Source organism: Psammomys obesus, unplaced genomic scaffold (genome assembly GCF_907164565.1).
Source record: "Psammomys obesus unplaced genomic scaffold, mPsaObe1.curated_primary_1811, whole genome shotgun sequence".
Lineage (NCBI taxonomy): Eukaryota > Metazoa > Chordata > Mammalia > Rodentia > Muridae > Psammomys > Psammomys obesus.
This window is the reverse complement of record NW_026590062.1, coordinates 1,130,079-1,152,194: the sequence shown is the minus strand read 5'-3', so window position 1 is coordinate 1,152,194 and position 22,116 is coordinate 1,130,079. Positions and strand designations below refer to the sequence as shown.

The 22,116-nt window shown below is 44.2% G+C and overlaps 1 protein-coding gene across 1 annotated transcript in view; it reads right to left on the bottom strand.

The window, feature by feature from the left end:
- Positions 1 to 203: 203 nt before the first annotated feature.
- Positions 204 to 22,116, bottom strand: part of Pitpnb (phosphatidylinositol transfer protein beta) — a 53,529-nt gene continuing 31,616 nt past the window's right edge. The window contains exons 8-11 of the mRNA XM_055605772.1: positions 18,795 to 18,872; positions 8,323 to 8,433; positions 5,780 to 5,902; positions 204 to 2,027 (exon numbers count right to left, since the gene is read on the bottom strand). Of these exons, the coding sequence (XP_055461747.1) occupies positions 1,977 to 2,027; positions 5,780 to 5,902; positions 8,323 to 8,433; positions 18,795 to 18,872 (363 nt within the window). The 3' untranslated portion in view covers positions 204 to 1,976. The remainder of the gene's footprint in view (positions 2,028 to 5,779; positions 5,903 to 8,322; positions 8,434 to 18,794; positions 18,873 to 22,116) is intronic.

Genomic DNA, 22,116 nt, shown 5'->3' with positions numbered 1-22,116 from the left:
CCTGCCAAGTGCAGGCTGACATTAAGAACAAGATGCCTCACACGAACAGAAAAACACCAGGAATCCCTCGCCCCGCCGCTTTTTAAATTTTGTTCAGAGTGGGGCTGCTGAAAACCAAAGAATTCTTGAAAAGCCAGCAGTCAAATAGCCTGTGCTGTTCCAAGCACAGTGGGACTAGGGAAACAGCCATTCAAGTACACAAGTGGCATTTTGTGATCAAATTTATTTTTGTTTCAATTTCACTTACTTTGTTTTACTGTAATTTACACAAGAGACTGCCAAGTAAACTGAGTATTTTACATTCACCACACACACCCTCATTCTTCAGTTAGAAAAACCTTTAGAGTCCGCACAGGGCACACTCATCTCGTGTGCCCAAGCTCCCAATGAGACAGATGTCAGTGAGTTAGTTTCACTGGGGTAGAGACTGGGCTCTCCAGTGCCCAGGGTTGGCAACAACCCTTCTGGTGATGACTTTTCCACCCACACGACACCCTCTTAAACCCTTTCAGTGCCCTGAAAATAAACATCAGCCTTGATCTTGAGTTTAGAGGACACATGGAACACAGGGTTTGTTGCTGAGGATAGGAGGGCATTGCAATGCAGCAGGAATCTCTGCCATTGCTCCCATAGGGGTACAGGACATAGGAGGAGGGGCTCGAAGGGCAAGGTGGTCAGCAAAGGGGGTACTGATGTGGTCTGACTGCAGGGGTGGTGTGTTATGAGGGGATGGAAGTTAAAGATAGTGTGTGACCTGAATGATTCAACAGTGTGATTCTGGTCAGGTGTCCGGGACTGACAAGAGGAAAACAGCATCAGACAGAAATTTGATTAAAAAAAAAAAAAAAATTCTTGCTTAGCTATTGTTCCTTAAAAAAAAAAAGAGAGAAGAAAGAGGGAGGAAGAGGAAGCAGTGTCGGCAGCAATGCTGGGCCTCAGGGTGCTGACAGCCCTGTGCCATAGTCAACCTGTTCCTAGCTCATCATCAGCATCTCCCCCTGGCTTGGACTGCAACAGGAAAAGAGCTAAATGTGACTGCTCTTCTAACCTGTGAGCTGAGAGCAATGCAGCCCATCTACACAGTCTCCATGCTGTAATTCCAAAAAAGCCATTTCAGAAACAAAGTTCTAGAGAAGTGCTCTGCACAACCAGCAATACCGTTGAGGTTAATTCCTTTTTCACCTTGTTTGAGTAACCAGAGTCTGAATATTGTCTAGTGTTTATTATAAATCACAAACCGTCATCAATGTTTTTTGCTAGATTTGATGTAGAAAAATATTTGAAATTCAAAATACAAAAATCCAATAAAAAGTGGCAATTTTAAAAAAAAGAATTTCCCCAACCCTTGGGCAAACCAGTAAAGAACTTTAATTTTACTCCTTACTTGAGAGATGTTGTTGGATTTGGCTAGAAGATAGCGGCCACCCAGAAATAAATAGTTATAAATACATCCAGAGTTTATATTCCAGATTTACTGGAGTATCTAAAAATTTGAAGAAATTTTTCTGTAGGAGAGTCTGCTGCTGATGGGATGAAAATAAAAGTGTGTGTGTGGTGACCTGAACAAAACAGAAACATAACCAAGGGCTATCCAAACTGGTCCACACCTGGCATCCATACAGCACACATGGCAGTCCATTTGTCCATCAAGGGCATCATGTTGATGAGTATTAAAATCTGTTCCAGGTACACGTACTGAAAATATTTTCTTTAGTATTTTTGCTGAGGACAGGTACAGTACTTTGGAGGAATGTACTGATCCCTTCAGTGTTTGCATGTACATATATACACTCGGGTGTGTATCTAGGCCTATAGCCGTATGTGCTTTACATACAGCTATACACACACGTACACACACACACATAGCCATAATTGTGTGTGTCTGGGTGTGTGTGTGTGTACGTGTGTACATGTGTGCCTGAGTCATCACAGGCACATGCTGGGAACGTCAACACTGAGAGACACTGGTCACGTCTTCACTCGTCACTGGCCGCACTTGTTCCCCTCACTTGACCTTGACTCCGTAGCTGTAAGAAAGCGAAGAAACACACAGCAAGTTAGGCCACAGGCTCTCTTGACACATCAATACGGAAAACTTTGGTAGAAATGTTCCCCTAACACTTTGTACCCTAAAACTTTGTTCTGTTTAAAAAGATTCTAGCCATGCTAAAGGCAAAATATTTTGTTTCATCACAGGGAAAAGTAAATTTGAAGCAGGAACAAATCATAGAAAGTTGGTACTCCATCAAAGTGACACTAACTGAAAAAAAACTTTAAAAAAATAAACATTAACTATAAAGAACTTTGGGGACTGGTTTGATGTAGCAGCTCCTTTTCATGACAGAAACCTCCCTCACAGTCAGTGCAGGGCAGGCAGCTCCATAAGGGAGCGGGAAGGAGGCTCAGTGCAGGTGCAGGCACACGGCCCCACTCCCTTCCTTGGACATCTGCACAGAACAGTAGTGTACCACTGCTCTTACTGTCTGTCTAGGCCTGTGGGTTGTGTCTGGATGCTCTCTGCTCCACCTATGGAAATGTCACAAGGGCACATAGACTATAATAGGGAACACCACAGAAAAATGTTAGACTTACACAGTAAAGTTAACTACAGAGCAAACAGGGAGACTGTGGCACACAGAACACTTTTCACCTACAGTGAACTACTGAGGTTGGCCTGATGGTGTGGCGGGAGGGTCCTGGATTTCCTTAGGAATGATTCTACTGAGAAACAGGTCCACTAATTGGTTGGCTATCAAAAGGTTAAGCAGCTTCCAGGACAGTGCCACTGAATAAGCAGCTATACTGACAATGGGACAAAGACTGTTACATCCAGCCTGGCCCACAGATGGATCCAGTAAAACATGCTCACGGTTTCTACAATAGGCTTTGCTTCAATTCTTAGAGTAGAATCTGGCCAACACTGGCAAGAGCCTGTGTGCTCAGCAGCTAACTCCCCATCACCAGAAGGTGCAGGCTTTCACACACTCCTTTACCCGGCCTTCACTTACACAGTTTGATAATGTCTCTGACCTACGGGCCTCATCTAGGCATCAGCAGCCGACGTGCCTCGGACGGAACCCTTCTTACGCATCTAAATGTAAAATAAAACCATGAGCTGCTAAATTATTCTGCGTAGGGGTTAGTAAGCAAGTGGAGAAAAAAGGTCTAGCAACAATTATATATAGACTGCCTGCTTCTCATGTATCCCCAGAAGGAATGGAGTTCCGAGACCTTCAACTGGTCCTGGCTCCAACAAATTTGTGGAGGGGCCTTCCTTAAACAGCTTGGAAAGTTAACTGTGTCTGCATCTAAACAAAGGCGTCCAGTCTGGCAGCAAATTATCAGAAATACAATTGCAAGGGAAGTGTCAATATACTTTGAGAAAATGCTTCTGGGGTGTGGTTCACCTTTCACTGTCTCTAGACCAGACAGGAAGCTGTGAAAGTGCTGCCACCACGGCTCTTCTTGAGAGCAGCTTCTCAATGCTTTCAGATTTATTAAGAGCAAGGATCAAAGGAAGAGACAAAGAGGAACAGCACACGGCAAGAACAACCAGCAAAAGAGTAGGCATTTGTAACAGTAACAGAGAAAAACAACGAAAAACAAGACAACAACAACAAAAACAAATCTCAAAGAAGAAAGCCAGAAATAGAGAGAAAACAAACAGTACTGTATTTCTAAAACAACCCCAACTCCACTCCACCCCATGGGTCTGGCCAGTTCTCTTCCACTACCTGGCTAATCCTGACAGCTTTTCAGGCTGCAGGCCACATACACAAGCATGCATGTGCAAGTCCTTTATATGGCCAACTCAAGGTGCTACACATTCTCAAGTCTAAAAGACATTTGAAAAGAAGAAAGTCAATCCTTAAAATACCTGTGAGTTAAGAACACTGAACTGTATGAAATTCCCGCAGAACTGCAGGCCTCTTCAGGGGAAGGTGTTACCGGCCATGCAACCAGACTCAGTGTTGCCCATGTTCTGAGAACTTGAACAACCCAACTAGTTTTGGGGCATATTAGCAGCAGCACCGCGGAAATGAAACAGCCCTGTGACCTCACGAGCAGGTGCTAATGTGAGGACCGTATGCTGAGATCTACCTATAACAATTCTGAAGAATTCACCCATGAAACAACCACCTACACCCTGACCCCAAGACAGACTGCAGCAGGTTCATCGGGGATTTCACTCAGTCTGAGCCCTGAGCTTCTTCAGTGATACTTCCAAATGGCTGACTGGAGAGCAAGTTGCTGCTGGGAGCAAGAGTCAACACCTCCAGACGAGGGCTCTCATGGCATGTTCAGGTATCAGCCGCCTGAGACTTTCCAAAGAACCAGGAGTGGAGAGCAGGGGAGCTCAGCCATGTTCTGTCCAGGGGGTCAGCTGGTCACCAGCGATCAGTCTTCCTCAACTGACAGTTCACCATAAACTCACAACCAGGGCAAGGGCTCTGGGAAACAGTGGCTGGAGGCAGCAGTGCTACAGCGTAACCAGCAGCTGCTCCAGAGCTGATGGCAGAAAGGGTGAGTGTTCTGGAGCTGGAGCACTAGGAGGGAGGGCACAGCAGGTGAGGGTCTGTGTGGGAGGGGTGGTGCCTGGCAGGCCCTTAGAGGAGAACTTAGCTGTTGAAAAGTGAGCACGAGGACGAGAGGTGTGGGAAGGCAGACTGGAGCAGTGGACCTATGCTTGCCTGCTTAAATACCCATGGCCAGCGGAGAACAAAGGCAGAGGGAGACCCTTCACTCCTGTCATCCCATCATTCCACCATCCTACTCCAAAGACCCAGATCTCAAGAGTCTTCACCTCAGTAAGAGAAACCAGCCCCTTTGAATGCCTCTGTGGGAAAGTACATTCCACATTCAATCAAGCTAAAATAAACTGAAGCAAAAGCCGTTCATAAGTTGAAGTTAGTCTCTAGTTTACTTTAAACATAAGATAGGCTAAAGTATTCTATTGTCCTATAAAGAATATACACTATACTCCTTTCTGAAGATTGTGTATGGCTAATTAGAAGCAGGCTTGCCCCAATCACCCGAACTAACCAAGTGCAGACACAACTTCTGCACTGTGCTCCAGCAGACAGCAGTCCTTCTGTGCCAAAGAGCCTGACTTCCTGCCACTCCCCATGACTACACGGGGCTCTAGCCTCAGAGTCCATCAGATGCCACACCGGCGGGGCTTGCAGGGTCAGGCCCGCTGGCAGGACTCAGGATGACTGGACAACCCCAGAGTCCTGGAACACCTTGAATTCACTCCCCACTTTGGAAATGAACTGTCAACTGCACACAAGCATGGCTCAGGGGGGAAAACAAAACAAAACAAAATCCTTTCTTAGCCATGACACTATACCCTGACCCCCTGCCAAGGGTCACTGGAATTTACCAAGAAAGAAGAGCTCACTGCTAGGTGGGAGAGGGAGGTGGCACTGTTGGAATCAAGGGGATTTACCAGCCTCGCCGTGCCTAAGGAGACAGCTGAGCTGACTGCTGAGCATGCTGAGCTAAAAGGACTGAGACAGATACTGTAGCAGAGAACTGATGCCTGAGAGCTGGTTCAAAGCACTGGATGTTTTTTCAAGGACTACATTCTAGGTTAATAAAGTTCCGGTCTACCTTTAGGAGGGGGTGAAGGGCATCAGGTTTTGAAAGGCTCCATTTTGATGAAAATAAACATGGTAAGTAAGAAAGAGCTTCCAGCAGCACTCTTCCTACTGCTAAGCACTTGCTAAGCATGTACACTTTTAGAAAATGAAAACAGAACTGCCACAGCAGGTCTTACTGTTTCTAGTTCTTTCTGAGTCTCATCTTCCATTCTCCTGATGTCTTCCATTGTCAGGTCAATCCACTTGTCAATCCAACAAAAGAGCTGGCGATGTAAGTTTGTAAATATCCGTTTTTCTTGCTTTTAAAACAAAGTGGCAAAAACATCCAATTAGTGACACATTAACTTTATATGTCCCAAGCAACCCATAAAATGAACATGTACTTAGTATAAAAAGACCACTTTAAACAACAGCAGAAACTAGGTCAAGTATGACGGTGCATTCCTTTAATCCCAGCACTCGGAAGGCAAAGGCAGGCGGACTTCTGAGTTTAAGGCCAGCCTAGTCTATATAGTGAGTTCCAGAACAGCTAGGGCTATGTAGAGAGATTTTTGTCTCAAAAATAAACAAAAATGTATTTAAAAAATGTATTTCTTGGTTTTTCAAGATAAAATGTTTCTGTGAAGCCCTAGAACTTGCTCTGTAGACTAGGTAGGCCTCAAACTCAGAGGTCCACCTGTTTCTGCCTTCTGAGTGCTGGGATTAAAGGTGTGTGCCCCACCACCCAGCTAAATCATAAAATCTTTACATCAACGGAAACCTTAATTCGACCCTACTATCATTTTGTAGAGAAAAATAAAGCCCTTGTGAAGAGGCCACAAGACAGCTCAGCAAGTAATGATGCTTGCCTCCAAGCATGAGCCCAAGCTCTGGATGGTGGAAGAGAAGAACCAACTCCCACAAACTTCTGCCCTCCACACCACCCAGTTGGTACACATCCCACACACAACAAATAAACATAATTCAAGTTAATTTCAAAATTCCCTGTGAAATGGGAAAGAATCTCCACTGTCAGAAAGATTAACAGTCTGACAAAAGCAAAAGCGCATGGCATGCATGATTGGACTCCACATGCTCCTGCTGGGCCCCTGATAATGACACCTGTTCTCAATGGTAAGGCTCGAAGGTCAACTAGATTCCTCCACAATAAGACTACACAATAAGACTACAGAGTCTTTACCTATGTATCAAAGAACACACTGTACTTAAGGAAGCTCCCAGTGCTTAGAGATACAGTGATGAAAAGCATTAGGTACTGTGCATTAATTCTTCTGTGCTCTACATTACAGCAGATGTGTATTATACATACAAACATATACATCTAACATGTAAAGAAATACTGGCTTTAAATGCCCAACTATTTAAGTTGCTTTCAACTGTCCTAAAGAGAGCAAAGTATATACAACAATTGATACTCTGGGGACAATTTTCAACTTTTTCCCCATGAACAGAAAACTTCATTTTTATACATGGGGTTTCTCTTCATCTAAATGAGACTGTCCATGTATTGATTATGATGTCAAAAGGAGAAGGCCAGCGTGTACAGACTGTGCTCGTGGGCCGGCAGGGATTAGGTGCAAGAATCAAGGGTTTCAGTAGTTTAAAAGTAGAGAAGTTATCTGACCTGCAGAACTACTGTGGGAATCCAGTGGCTAACAGGGATGTCTTCCTTATTCTGTGGGATTTCTTTTTAAGTGTATGAATGCATGTCTGTGTATCGCATGCTTCCAGTGCCCCTGGAGGCCAGAAAAGGGTGTGGATCCCTGCATCTGTTGTTACAGACAGTTGTAAGCCATCATGTGGATGCTAGGAATCAAACCCAGGTCCTCTGGAAAAGCAGCCAGTGCTTTTAACAACTGAGCTGTGTCTCCAGCCCCTATCCACATCCTTGTAATGATGGGGGTAAAAATCTTACAGAAAGAGCAAATATGGGTATTCCCACATCTTTCTGTGTATTCATAACCCAGTCCGTTTTGTTGACCCGTGTGATGTTGGTTGGGCAATGCTAGGCACAGCAGTACTTACACCATTGTGAGCCCCTTCTACACCTAACTGCTTATGTTATCTTCATTTTTAAAAAAGAAATTAGGATCGGAATCCTTGGATCACGTCTATTCAGGGTTTCCTGCTCTTGGCAAGACCTCTACAGAAGATACTCCAGACAAGACAACATGAGTGCCAGAGAGAAGTGGTCAGGATACCAGGGCTCCTAAGGAAGGGCTTTGTACTCCAGTGCTGGAAAAACTACCAGGAAAGCACACTGAAGAACAACAACAACAACAACAACAACAAAGCTCTGTATTTCTTCTAAAAACATCCCTTAAGGGCTGAAGAGATGACTCAGTGAGGTTAAGAGCACTGTCTGCTATTCCCAGAGGGCCCAGGTTTGGTTCCCAGCACCCATACAATGTCTCTCAACTGTTTGTGACCCCAGTTCCAGGGTGTCTGATGCCCTCTTCTGGCCTCCACAGGCACCACATGCACAGACAGATATGCATGCAGACAAAGCAACCATACACATAAAATAAAATCTTAAAAAAAGAAAACAAAAGAAAAAAGTCTCTCAGAATCTCGTATTTGGATTTATGTTTTCAGAGGATCAGAGACACATGAGGATGGTAACTTTTGCATCAAAAAGGAGAGAACGCAGTCTAAGACCACTTCCAAGAGCCACCTTCTCAATTTTCTACCCACATGAAGTCCCAGCCTTGAGACTCACCTTCTGAATGAAGTTCTCTACTTTGCTCTGCAGCCCCCACCACTTGAACTTGATGGTCACCAGCTTATAGGCACACATCTTCGGACAGTCTGGGGTGTTTGCCAGCTCCTTCTGCATGAGAAAATTGGAAAGCTCTGACTTTAGTACTTAGGTTTCGATCAAAACTCACTGCTATATAACAACATCACAGGCACACAAGGGAAGCCAGTCTAGCGTGTCTAACTCAAAAATTTGGAATTATTTGAACAGAAGAATAGCATTCCTCTCCTGCCACACACCAAGTTACTCTCCGGCTGTGAGGCTGCTTAGCTGGCGTCACTGGCGTTCTTGTGTGTAGTGAAGTTATTATCCTAGTGAGCCTTAAACAAGGTAAATTATGACCTAACCCCCCGGCGGACCTATGTGCTCACGAAGCTTCACCATTTTCTGTATTTTCAAATATCTTCAAGTGGAGCAGCACAGTTCATGATGTCGGACGGCCACAACCAGCAATGTTAATGTACACTGGTAACAGCATGGCTGTGCATGCAGCTTCAATTTCCACAGAGTACCAGACACTGGTATTCATGCAAATGATGCAGACAGAAAATCAAGTCTTGCTTGGATAAATGGAAATGTTGTGAGCAACTGTCCTCTAAGTGATGTGACTGCTCTGTTGGGGAGTTCAGCTGTGCCTGGCTGTAGCAGGAGCAGTGCCCCAGCTGGGCTTCTTGACCGCTAACACACGTTCATGGAGTGTTGGGGAGGGTGATGCAACATCACCTGAGTATCCAGCTGTTCTGCCACCTACTACATGCAGCACTGCCTTAACTACACATGACCTTGAAGAGAAGCTGCTTTTGTGTGTATGTGTGTGCGTATATATGCATGTGTGTGTGCAAGTGCACGGATATAAACACCCTGGACACCGCACTTTGAAAATAGCTGGCTTCAGCAAGCATTAAGAGGGCACCATGCTCACATTGCCCTGTGCTTCTTGCTGTCAGGCACACAGACTTGGCTCAGGCAACATGTGAATTTTCAATGACCAAACAACATTGCTGCCCTTGGTGGAGTCATTCATCTGTAAAGGCTCTGCAGCCTTTCTCAGCCATGGGGGTTACAAGCTATGTCAAGTCCAGTCACCTGTCTTCAATAAGCCAATAAAAAGAGCCAACTAATGGAAAGCAGAAAAAGGAGGCTTACCATTATAGTCACATTGGGAAAAGGAACAAAGATAGGAGGCAAACCCCTCAAGTCTACCTTTGGAGTCCTGAGGTGAGTTTAAATATAGGCCAAGGCCATGTAAATAAGCCCTGTTGGGGTGTGGTCCCGCCCACCACTGATCCAGCATTGTCTGGGCTTCATTCTCATCCTGTAAGTTGGTGACAAGTTATTAGAACTGTGTGGAATATCTTTCTGGAAGACAAGGTCCCCCTCTGACAGGTACTGTTTCCTGGAAAAATTCCCACTGCTGTGAGTTCGATGTTTCAATAATCTCAAGTCAGAATGAGTCAGATACCAGTGTCTCTCTAGAACATCTTCATTTCTGTCATGCCAGCTAAACTGACAGGTGCCTCCTTCTCCCTGACTGCAGGCCTGCCTCTAAGCTGGGCACCTGGTATGGATGAGGTCAGCCACCTTGCCTCTGAAAGCCCAGTTCTCCAGAAAAGATGGCAAGGTGAGCTTCCCACAGACCATCTTTCCATTAAGCAATGAGCTGGTGCTGAGGACTTTACCCCAGGTAGTGCTGCTGAGCATGAGGACAATGTGGCTCAAGTGTCTGTCAGGTCATGAGCATGGGATCCAGCTGTGGCTCCCACTCTGCAGAACCCCTACTTTCCCTGGCTTCACTCCTCTGTGCGGATGAGGAAGAGCTAGACTATTAAAAACCAATCCATGTTCCACTGAGGTCAACCGGGGCTGAGCAAGCTTGACTCCAATGCTCCAGATGTTAACCCAAATAAGCCCTTTACATTCAATGGCTTGTAAAGCCCCTATAACTACACATGACCCTGTCTACACACTCAGGCTAAAATTTTTCTATAGCTCAGCCCCCAACCCTGTGCAACACTGCTAGCCCTAAGCACATTCCAGCTGGGACAAGTCCTGGTAACTACAAGCTACAAACAACTTCATTCTGAACCCTACAGGTTACATACCTTATTCTCCACAAAACCTCACCTGGTAGAACACAGCCCTTCAGAATTCTCTCAAAAGCAAGGGGAAACCCAGTTCTAATTAGAGTGAGCCAATTAGAGTACCCTCCACAGGTTAGGCTCCAAGCACACAACACACAGTGACTCCACAAGGACCCAGGCTGTTTCCCACATGCTTCCCAGTGAGGCTAGCAAACTACTTAAGCCAATGAACACAGAAATTTAGAGAATTTGCACTGAGCTATAAAAAATTATTGTAAAAATTAAATGGGCTGCCCCCCATCCTAGTTCTAAAAGCTATTGCCCCATACCTCAGATGTGTATTTATTGTCAATCTTCTCATTTTCTCCATCCAAGTTACAAGTAGTTATTAAAAACAAAACCAAAGACAACCCTTTGCGGAAAGAATATTAAAACCAACTAAAATTTGCTCAGGTAGAGAAAGGCTGCTGCCTCTACTTCCTGTCTTAGTTTTCTTGGGGTATCAACAGTTCACTGAAGTCACTGGAAAGCAATGAAAAATGCAGTATCAAATGCAGAAAGCTGAAAAAACACACAAGCTACATGTTTTCCTTCAGTAATTAACATAGTTAAGGTATTTTAGGTGTCATTCTTGTTTAAAAGTGAATGATGGGGAGTCATCCCTTAATTCAAGCTATGGCCTTTGGACTAGTGATTAAGAATAGGGCTTTAAACTTCACATCCTTGTTTTGGGGTACAATCTGCCACAGTGGAATGAAAAGCTAGTCACAACTTTTGCTTACCCCATAATGAAATAGGTAAATACAAATGTGTTAACTTATTCAGAACAACAAACCCAAACTCAGCAATCAATACCCTCCATGTCCACAAAACACTCCTCAGACCTTCTAAATGACAGCTACTGTGTACATCAGCCACTAAGAGCCACGTGGTCATCGAGGACAGCCTGGCCTTGAACTCAACAGCTGTTCTACCCCTAGCTGTGGGAAGAGCCATCTTTCAAAGACCAGCTACTATGGAGAAAGGGAAATGCCAGTAGCAACAGGTTATCTGGATGGCCACGGCCACCGGTAAAGAATCAGGGCACATGACAAATGGTTAACTGAATGATGGAAATGCCATAATCAAGTTTTATTTTCAAAACTCACATAATTTTTATATCACTGGGGGGAGGGGACAGAACTTCATTATTAAAGAAAACTGACTTAGAATAGTTTGGCTCTCAGCCACATATTTTAGGACAAAGGCTTTCTTTGCCTTAACTTATGGGTACTATTTCAAATTGTCCTCTTTGTCTACAATAATCTAAATTTTTAAAAAAATTTTTCTTCCCTTTTTGATGTTTAATATATCAAAGATAAATAGACTTGAGTAGAAAGCTCAGTTAGGGCATAAAATGTTGAGATTTTACTTATTTATTTGTGTGTATGAGTGTTCACAGTCCCCACAGAGTCTCAAAGGCAGGAGAAGCCCTGGGACTGAAGTTATAGATAGTTGTGAGCTTCCATGTTGTGCTGAGAATTAACCCTGGGTCCTCTGGAGGTGCTGCCAGTGCTCTTAACTGCTGAACATTCCATCTCTTTAGGCCCTCTGTTAGGGTCTTTAACAGATTAACTTTGTGTTGTTTAATTTTCCCTAAAAGCAAACAACACAAAGTTCCTAAGAGTAAACTACATTTTGGGGGCTACTGAAACATTTCTGTAAAGAGATGGGTAACTTGGTATGGCTCAGTAAGTAAAAGTGCCTGCTGCCAAGCCTGACCACCTGAATCCAACCTCTAGGTGCCACATGGTAGGAAAGAATCAGCTCCTGCAAGTTGTCCTGTGACCCTGATTCATGCTGTGGCATGAATACACATGTGCATTCAAGCGCTTGCTTATGCGTGAGTGTTGTGCCTACATGTATGTATGTGTACCACATGTATGCCTGGTACTTGCAGAGGTCAGAAGAAGCCGTCAGATCACCTGAAACTGTGGATATGTCATGGTCAACATGTGATGAACCATGTGGTGCTGGGACCAAACCCAGGCCCTCTGGGAAAAAAAAAAAAAATCTGTGCTCTTAAAAACACTAAGCCACTTCTCAGCCCTAATTTAAAAAAAAAAAAAAAATTAAAGAAATGTCTATCTTCAAAAATGCATTTTCACTGTGACTCTAGGTCTCTAGGAGCTCAACTACTTTAGGGCATAGCTTCCTGTTCTTTATAAACAATACAAATGTCTCAGGCTTTCTCCTCTTTTATTGCTTTAAAAACAACTGCCTCTCAAAACCAGCAAAAGATAGGAGGAGAAAGAATAGAATGAAGGTCTTTCACACATTGCTCCAATCTAGCTCAGACTAAAAATTTCATTACCTGCAACCAGGCAGCTAAAGCTAATTCTGAAAGTTCACAACACAATTATTCTGCCCAGTAAGTGAGTTCTATATAGATCAAAATTTAAAACGGCAATTTTTCTTTTTCTTTTTTTTAAAAGAAGGGGAACATGGTTGGTTAATAGAAGCATCCAGAACTTCTGTAGGATGAGAGCCCTGAGCTAACAAAAGAACCCCACACTGTTTTTTCCCCACATAATTTAAATTTCATCCATAATGTAGCATGTACTAGTTAGCTGCAAAATGTTTTCAAAATTGCATTTAAATTGTTTGTATAGTCACAGAATTCCTTACATTTCATGTTACTAACTATAAATGAAGCTTCCCAAGTCCAATCATGTTTTCAATTTAAGAGCACATATTAGGTTACTCTGAGGCATGCGGCCGAGGCCTTCGGGGAAGCACCGTACACACAGCCACACATCGTGACTGAATCCTTGCAGCATGTGGAGCTTTGGTGGTAAGAAGTCAGCCAAATTTCTTGATCAGTGATAAAAAGGTATGGACAAACTAAGAGAAGGAAAGGAAAAGCATCGGAGGTCCTCTCTGCCTCACGAGCTTCACACTGGAAGCTGTTCTGTGCCTGGTGTGGGGTGGTGCAAACTGCACTCTGAGCTAAGGCTTTGCAGCAGCAGAGCAGTCTTCCGTGCCGTTCACACTCCCCCATCATTTTAGTTTTTCAGTGGTAGGCAATCAGAATGCTCAGTTTTGGCGGCTGAATTTGTAGTGTTAAGTTTCCAACCGAAATCTCACTACGAAAGTTAAAAATAAATGTGAGGGCTGCTGCCAGTGTGCACTACCAAGTGTCAACACAGGATCACAGAACACATGCCAAGCATGTGCAAAACAATCTCAGGCAAAACCCCGTTCTCAATGGAGTGCCATCTCTTCTCTAGACAGCTTTTACTTTGTGAATCTTTTGGGTGGGCTTGGGCTGGACACTGTTTTTCTGCATGTCAAACCCATCTCTCACTGATTTCCACTGGTTTACCATAATTAAATGACTCCAGACAAGCACACAAGACACTGGCACAAACAGTGGTTGTTTTACAGTCACAAGACAGGAGGCAGAACAAGGAGCCCACCCTGACCTGAGACACCAATAGTACCGCAGGGGCACCCACAGGCCTCTAGTGGGGTAGGGTTCCCGAGAGTAAAGTAAACAGAGGTAATTTCACACAACTAGGGAAAGCAAACACAGGAAGGCCCTGCTTGTGAAGGTATCGAGAGTGTCCATGCTCCCCCACAGTAACTTGAAGGCACTTCACACATTTCCTCATCCAAATTGAAGTCACCATGTGACTTCAGGGTTCTGCTCTGACAAGTCACTTCCCAAACCAGGCAGCATACTATTTCAGAGGCCTGAACCCTGCAGGTCTGCCTAGAAGTAGAGGCATCCCATAGTCAAAGCGAGAGCTAGCAGATTGTTGATTTTTGAAGACATTTTTGATTTTTGAAGACATGGGCAATTTCATTTTGAGATCTTTAGAAGTTCTACAAGCATAATTAACACACACTAAGTGCTAAATGCATTTTCTGAAAATTTCAACTTAAAAGTACAGTGCCCAAACCATGTAAGCCTCCTCTGAAAACCTGTCATGATGATAAACCTCCTTTATTGTACAGAATTGAAATTGTGGCCTAACTAGAAGCCAGTTTGAGTTCTACACATTACCTATTATGGGGTTTCAAACAGGAGATTACAGGAAGGAAGGAAGCAAGCTTTCAACTGCTTTGGGCCTCAGGCATGTCAGGATTAGGATCTGAGAACACAGAAGCATTTTCCAGTAGGAGAGCCACAAAAAGGATCTCCACCTGGAAAGGGTGATGAGGGAGAAGCTGCAATACAACTATTTAAGTCTTTTCCCGGCACAAAGTCTTATACAGCCACCTGACAGCAGAGGCTGTGGTCATCTTTTCACATGTGGGGGGTAGAAGAGAATGCAATCATGAAGACAGAGAAGGAACAAACTGGTGTCTCTACGACTTGCAGCACTCTTCCCTAGCCCGGCAGACTCAAAATGGCCACAAGGGCTACGCTAGAGTGAATGAGCAGTGCACACAGAAAGAGTCTGAAAGACCAAGCCCCAACTCCCAGTACTCTGAGCAAGAACACACATCAAACCACTGTAATTCCCGGGCCAACTCTTTCACTTGACCCAATTACTGTACTCCCCCAATGTCTGACCACTGAAGAGGCAGGTGCCTGGGCAGAGCCTCCACATCACAAACGATCACCCATTCTTAGACACAGAAGCTTAACTCTTCTAGAGCTGTCTGGCTAAATGAAGAAAGATATGAGGCCTTTTGCTGGCTTAGAACGACACCATAATCTTCAAAGCTAAGCTGACAACTCCCAGGATCAGAAGTTGGCAAACTGGAAAGAAGTAGGAACACACACATAAAGTACTACTGAGAAGCCTTAAGATAAATGGCTGTGCCAGTGTCACAGGACACACATCCTCTTGATAGAAACTGAAACCCACACATACATACCCATGTGTGTGCATGCAAACAGTGCCATGGAAAAGTAAGATGTTCACCAGCAGTTCTGCCTTGAAGCAAAATTCCTAATCGGGTTATAAATTGCTCTATTAGCATGCACAAAGTCACTGCATGTAGAACTCTAAGTAACAAAATATATTTCATGTGCTCAGATCTTTTCACTTCCTTCTTCAAGGGAAAATGAGCAGACAACTAAGGCCTATTCTCTGGAGCTATATATGGTGTATTTCTGGTGTTGTCTGTCTGTTTTTAAATATAAAAGTCTGTATCACATCATATGGGGGAAAGCCTGTGCTCACAACAAACCTGGGAAACGAGAAGGTCTCAGCAGCACCACCCAGCTGGCAAAGGCTCTGAACTCTGATCCCAGATGAGGCACACAAAGCACTCATTAAACACAGAAGGACAAGGGGCATGAAGCGCTGACCCAAGACAAATGAATCCTAGCTATTAGTGTGCAGGGCTGCTTGGCACTAGAGAAAGAATGCTGTATGGCATAAACAGTGAACTGGAGAGACGAATGGGCACGTGCAAACACACAGCAACTCAAGAACTTGACTTGCCATAAGCGGACGGACAAATGGATGGGTGGGGATGGACAAATGGGGACACACACACACACACACGCACATGCTCAAAAACTTGTCCTCTGTCACGATTTCCTGTGCCCAGCACTTACTCACATCATTTAATCTTCCCAACAAGTTTTGAGGTGGGTACTAACGTTCACGTTTTAGAGGTATAGAAACCGAGGCTCAAGGCTTACATTACCCAAATCCTAATGCATGTAGCTTCACAGTATTTGATGGGTCTCCTTTTGTGCCTTTATCATAGAGATGGCCCGACCACTGAGTAGAACTGTCTAAGCACAGAGGTCAACTGTTATGATGCAATGTGACATGCAAGAAGCAGAAGCGCAACCTCCAAGTAAGGACCTGCCTGTCTGCCACACCTTGCTCCTGTGAGCAGTACTGGCCAGGCCTGTGGACCTGCAGGCACCACAGCTTCTCCTACATCTCTATCTGGGTTTCTCTGGCCACATTTCTCCTCTATGAAACAAGGCACCTACACCTGCCACACAGTAAGGTTTAGAAGGTTGAATGTGACCTTGTACAATGCCAGTAAATACTGCAGAAGGACCCCTATAGCAAGAAAAAGAAGTCAAAGCAATCACTGGGGTATAACTCAGTAACATCACTTGGCCAACATGTGTCCTGCCCTAGGTCTAACCCCTGAGCAACTAAAGACACACAACCAGGCAAACAAATAGGCCCTGAAGGCTTCACTTAGCCCTGGATACGTTTTTTGAAATGTGGACTGGTAAGCAACAGCCTTCCGCTGAGGCTGCAGGTGGATGATTCAAAACAGAAAGTCTCACAGAAAGGCTATAGACTTTGCAGTGCGCACGGCGTAGCACAGACTGTGCAGCCATACTCTCAGCACCCAGTGGTTTAGGGCGTCAGCAGCTGTCTTGGCGTACCCACAGTGTGCTTGTATTTCAGAAGTACAGAAACTCCAAGTATCACCCCTCCTCAGCCTGCCAACACCACCACCAGGACAGATATGCCTGCTGATCAAGGCAATAGGTGCTCAGCTATGGTCATGTGTTTTCTCTTTATGTCCTTTCACACCAGCAGATGGTGGCTTAGCTTGCTTTTCTTCATTACTCCCAAGATTCCGGAAGCATGGTCAGCAGCTGCTTGCTTTCTAACAGCGCCTGCACCTACCACCATGTGGATACCGAGAACAAGCGATCAACAAGTGAATGGGAGGAGCTTTCTGTACAGGCAGTATGAAGTCACTGCTGGACCTGCTTTGCTAGGCACAGCCTATCATGGCTCATGTGTGTCATCTTGGCATCTGTGAAACTGAGGTGGAGCTAAGTGTTCAAGGGCTGCCTGGGATGTATGGTGACCCCCAGGTAGCAAGGGCTCCATAATGAAACCCCGTCCACAAACAAACAAACTTAAGCTACTCCAGAATTTTAAATTATCAGTGCTAAAGGACCGTGTGTAAACACACACCACAGCAACAAAGCGAGAACAAGCCATGTTAATGACACACATTCTAATTTCCTAAGAAGCAGAAAAACCAAGTCAAAGTCAAACATCAAGTAATTCTGTAGCTAGCCAGAAAACCTTTCAGGAGTTCCCAGGAACTCCTGCACTCTGTGTTCAGGTAAAACAGGCCTACCATGCAACAGGTATGTAAAATCCACACTTCAAACACTGGTAATTGAGTGAAAAATCTTAGAATTTTGTCACAAGCCTTCTGCCTCTTCATCCCCTGTAAAAGCACTGCTGGACAGAGTCAGCACCAGAGAACAGTGCCGCCTTAGCAGGGCCTGTTCCTTAGAGAGCCGCTAGCCTGAATGAAGGGGCTGACCTGGAGACGGGTGGGGACACCTTGCAGATCCTTAGACTAGACTTAGATGATGTTCACAAAATCTGTTCTTAACACTGAGGATTAAGTCTCTAGTCATGGTTATCAGGATGGAAGAGTTCTGAACTATACTCTGGAAACAAACGTGACAATAAGACAAATTATGATTCTTTCCTTTCTAAGACAGGATCTCACTCTGTAGTAGGCCTGGCTGTCCTGGAACTCTCTGTAGATCAGGCTGGCCTTGAACTCACAGAGATCTGTGAACTGGCACACCTGCAATGACTCATTTCACACGATACAGAGTCAGGACCCTCCTTCCTTTGGCTGATGTGCAACAGTTTACAACGCAGTTTAACAGAACCTGGGGCCCAGGATCCTCACAGGAACACCCAGCACGGTGCTGCTCCTCAAGTCGTAGCGAGCCTGCTAGCACTTGGCTGCCAAGAAAAACCTGTGGCTGAAAAGTCTGCTCTGATCAGGTCTGGGTTTTAAGCACCTCCTGGTCTGTCAAAGTAATCACAGTAAGCTGCCACCAACACCGTGTGCCTGTTTAAGGGCTTCTGTTTAGTGTAGTACACCACTTCTGAAGCAATACAAATGACCACACTCGCACTGCGTTTCCTACTTCATGAATGGAGGGAAGGTGGGCTCTATCTGAATACAAATACTCGCCACAAAAACCACTCTACTGTGTCCTGCTTTCCAGAAACATAACTACCAAAAAAATGCCACAGAAACACCTGGGTAGGTGGAACTAGTTTACAGTTGATGTAGACTAAACCCCACTACAAACCTTCATTTAACATGGATTCTGTACTGTCTGGAGCCAGGAGAAGACATCATAGTTCCCAAAGACTACACTATTTGCCTCTCTTCAGATCCTTCAGTACAATTCTGAGGATGACAGCCTGGCTCTGTTCTGTTTGTTAATGCAGCACACACTGAGAGGCATACTACAAATGACACTTTGTCTTTATTGAAAATAAAACCCTCTGTTCAATTTAAACGCCACCACCTCTTTAAGACTTGGGACCTGTTCATTGTTATGTTGCCAAGACTTTGCTTGTCAGCAAGGTTTGCAGCCATTACCTTCCAGTTAGGTCCCAGAGGGCCTCTCTTGGTCTTGACTGACTGGAATAACGCAGGGTCTTCATCAGCTTTGTAGTCCTGTAAAGCAAAACAGAGTCAGAGCTGAAGAAGAAAACCAGAAACTGTTCTTTAACCTTGCCAGGTGGCTTCTGTGCTTTTTACACACAGGGGAAAAGCCATCCACACACAGCACCTGCAGCTTGTATCCCATTACTTTTTAAACTTTTATCTCAAGTATGTAATTACAAGTGTTGAGCGCTGGTAGCATGCCACCAAGACTAGCTGCTGGCCGTCCAGAGTTTAACAGTTCCAGGGCTTTCCAGTCATGGAGACACACTGATGAAGTAAAACATGCTCACCTCCCTGTCAACAATACCTGTACTTGGTGACCCTGGTTGGCAACTGTGAGCAGCTATTGTACTAGGACAGATGAGAAGCTCTGCTCCGGCTCCCCCCCACCCCCGCCCTGCTTCTTGGCCGGATCTATTTTCCCCAAGTCCCTGCTTCTTGGCTGGATCTATTTTCCCCAAGTCCCTCACTGTCGTGAGAGGCAGGGATGGTTTGCTGTCCAGTGACAGCAAACCACAGACAACCCCAAAATCTAGTGGTTCTGCTATAGAACTCTATTTCCCTCAATGTACTCAGCCTGACAGATTGTGGAAAATGAGGTAAGTCGTTTTTCTTAATCTAAAGTTCCTGTCCCTCCCTCTTTCCTCTCCTCTCTCCACAGAAGTAAAATTATTTTTAGAGTATGAGCAAATGACAGGAAGTGCAATAATTGTCAGTCTAAAGCCTGGTTACAAGGCCTCTTCTAGGCTGACTTCCAGGGCCCAACATGCTTCACAGTATTTGTGAAGGGCACAAACATTGCAGAAAATGCCCAAATCCCAAGAAGAATGTATTAACTACCAAAAGAGAAAACATTCAGTCAGAATAAAAACCAAACAAGACCAGCCAAGAACACACCCTTCCAAGAGACAAGTGTGTTAGTCTTCATATTTAGAAATAAAAATAAAGGCATACCATGTCTAGAATATTTTAACAATTAAACTCTAATCATCAGTCCAATGGCCATGACTTGTTAACTTATTCTCTTCAAGAGAGAACCCACACCCCTTCCTCTTACGGACTGGGTGTGATGTGTCCATGATCACAGCAGCATCTTTTTCTTCTGTTTTCACAAAACCTGAGCTGTAAGGGAACTGAAGAGTAAGCACCACATTTCTAAACATAAGCAGCTGACAGTTAAAGGCTGTACCATTGTTTTATGTGCCATTAATAATGAAGACTAGAAGGCTAGAGCATGTCACAGCAGGAGACAAACCTTGATTCTGGATGCATTAAAATGTGTAAGGAAAGAGGCAAACAGGATTTTAGAACTGCGGATGAAAAACTGTGGAGGTGCTTTGAACTTTAAACCTACCCACACACATGGAAAAAAATAAGTAAATCCACAATAAAGTGTACACAATTGCTTCTAGGGTTGAATGAATAAAGCCAATGGCATTAAAATAAAGGCAGTTCATACAGCAGGACCAAGCAACTTGTAAAGGAAGGGAGAATGCAGTTTAAATTCTGACCAGTGTCAATCACTTCCCGGTTGGCCCCAGAGGACCAGTGAAGGTGTAACAGAGAAGGGTCAGAATACCTCTTCTCTCTGCTATCCCAGCTCCATGCCAACCAGACACTCCACATATCTACAGAACCCATTTACAGTAGATGCAGAAACTAAAGAAACTAAAATATCACTATAGATCCTTCACGCGATTCTAGAAAGCACACTTGTGAGCCTTTATCATCAATATAAGCCGCAGGCTGCTTTTCTGAAATGCATATGAATATTACCATGCAGCAAGGAACTGACATGGCTCCCTACAGCCAAACTGTAACCAGACTTACTCTTTAAAAGACATTTGTTCATTTTATGTGTATCTGTGTACTCCACATGCATGCACTGCCCTCAAAGGGCATAAGGCACCAGTAACTGGAGTTACAGAAGGTTGCAAGCCACTATGTAGTGGCTGAGAATTGAACCCTAGTCACCTGAAAGAGCAGCCAATGATCTTAACCACTGAACCATCTCTCCGGCCCCCCAACTGAACTCTTTGATCTCTGCCCTGGCTCTACCTCACCTGGCAGCCAAAGGTGTCAGCAATCTGGGGAGTAAACACTTAAAAAACCAAGGAGTCAGTGTAAGCAGCAGGGGTGTCCACATGGGTCTTTCTGAGGCAGATACACAGAACGAAACCTTCCCTTCTTTGCTCTTTCCTCTTGAGTGCAAAGCAGCAAACATTAAAGATATTATACTGAAAATGTAACATAGCCCAATTATTAAAAATAGCACCATAACCCTGACAGGTGAGAATAATGCACCTTGTCAAAACCTAGACATTTTGTGTTTGCCAGTTTGAATCCGTAAATGTTTAATCAGTTGAATTAAGTAGCATAATATGAAAAGGTAGGAAGTGGATGTAGTTTTCCCAACCTCAATTTTGTATTTCTACAATAAACATTAATTTTTTTTAAACAGTATCTTCTTGCTGCGGTTTTATTGTTGGGCATCTGACTTGGTCTCTGGATTTGAAAACTGGTCGATTTATATCCATATCACAATGAACAAATATATTCCTTCATGTATGACAGTTTCAGCATACAGAATGCAACCTCAGCTACCAATTACAGCTGCAAATGAGCAATAGTGTGGAATGAGACAGCCTGCTGGCTTTGTTAGTATTCTGTCTCCTCTGGGATCCCAGGGGGAAAGGGAGGCTCTGATGAAGAGAAGCCCCTGGCTCATGGTTTATTGTGCTTGCCACCAGCTGCAGACTTCTCATCTCATTAGTTCTTTTAGAATACTGTGGGTGAAGACAGCTGCAGTCTACTTGAGTCTTCAGCTCCTGGGTATTCTGAAGGCTGAATCTGCTATGCACTTTCTGTAATCTTTGGGAAAAAAGAAAGCAAATTCACTAGGCCAAGGAAATGGAAATGCACTCTTAGGAAAAAAAAAAAAAAAGCTCTAAAATTATGTTTAAATGAAGAAAAATATTACTAAGGTGTGCACTGTGCTTAACATATTTTTGTGATCTAATTTTAATTATCTAGACAATGCCCAGAGGCCTGGTCAGGCTAAGGGCCTGGTAAAACCATCATTATCTAGCTAGGTGCACTTTCCGAGACACTACTTGTTCCTTCAACAATAGAGCCCGAATGACACAAAAGCACAATGGCATCAGCATAAGACACATTTGGATTAACACTAACCAATGCTATGTCACTGCAACTCTTATTTAAGTAAAAATGAAGGCGAACGGAAGTCAAGATC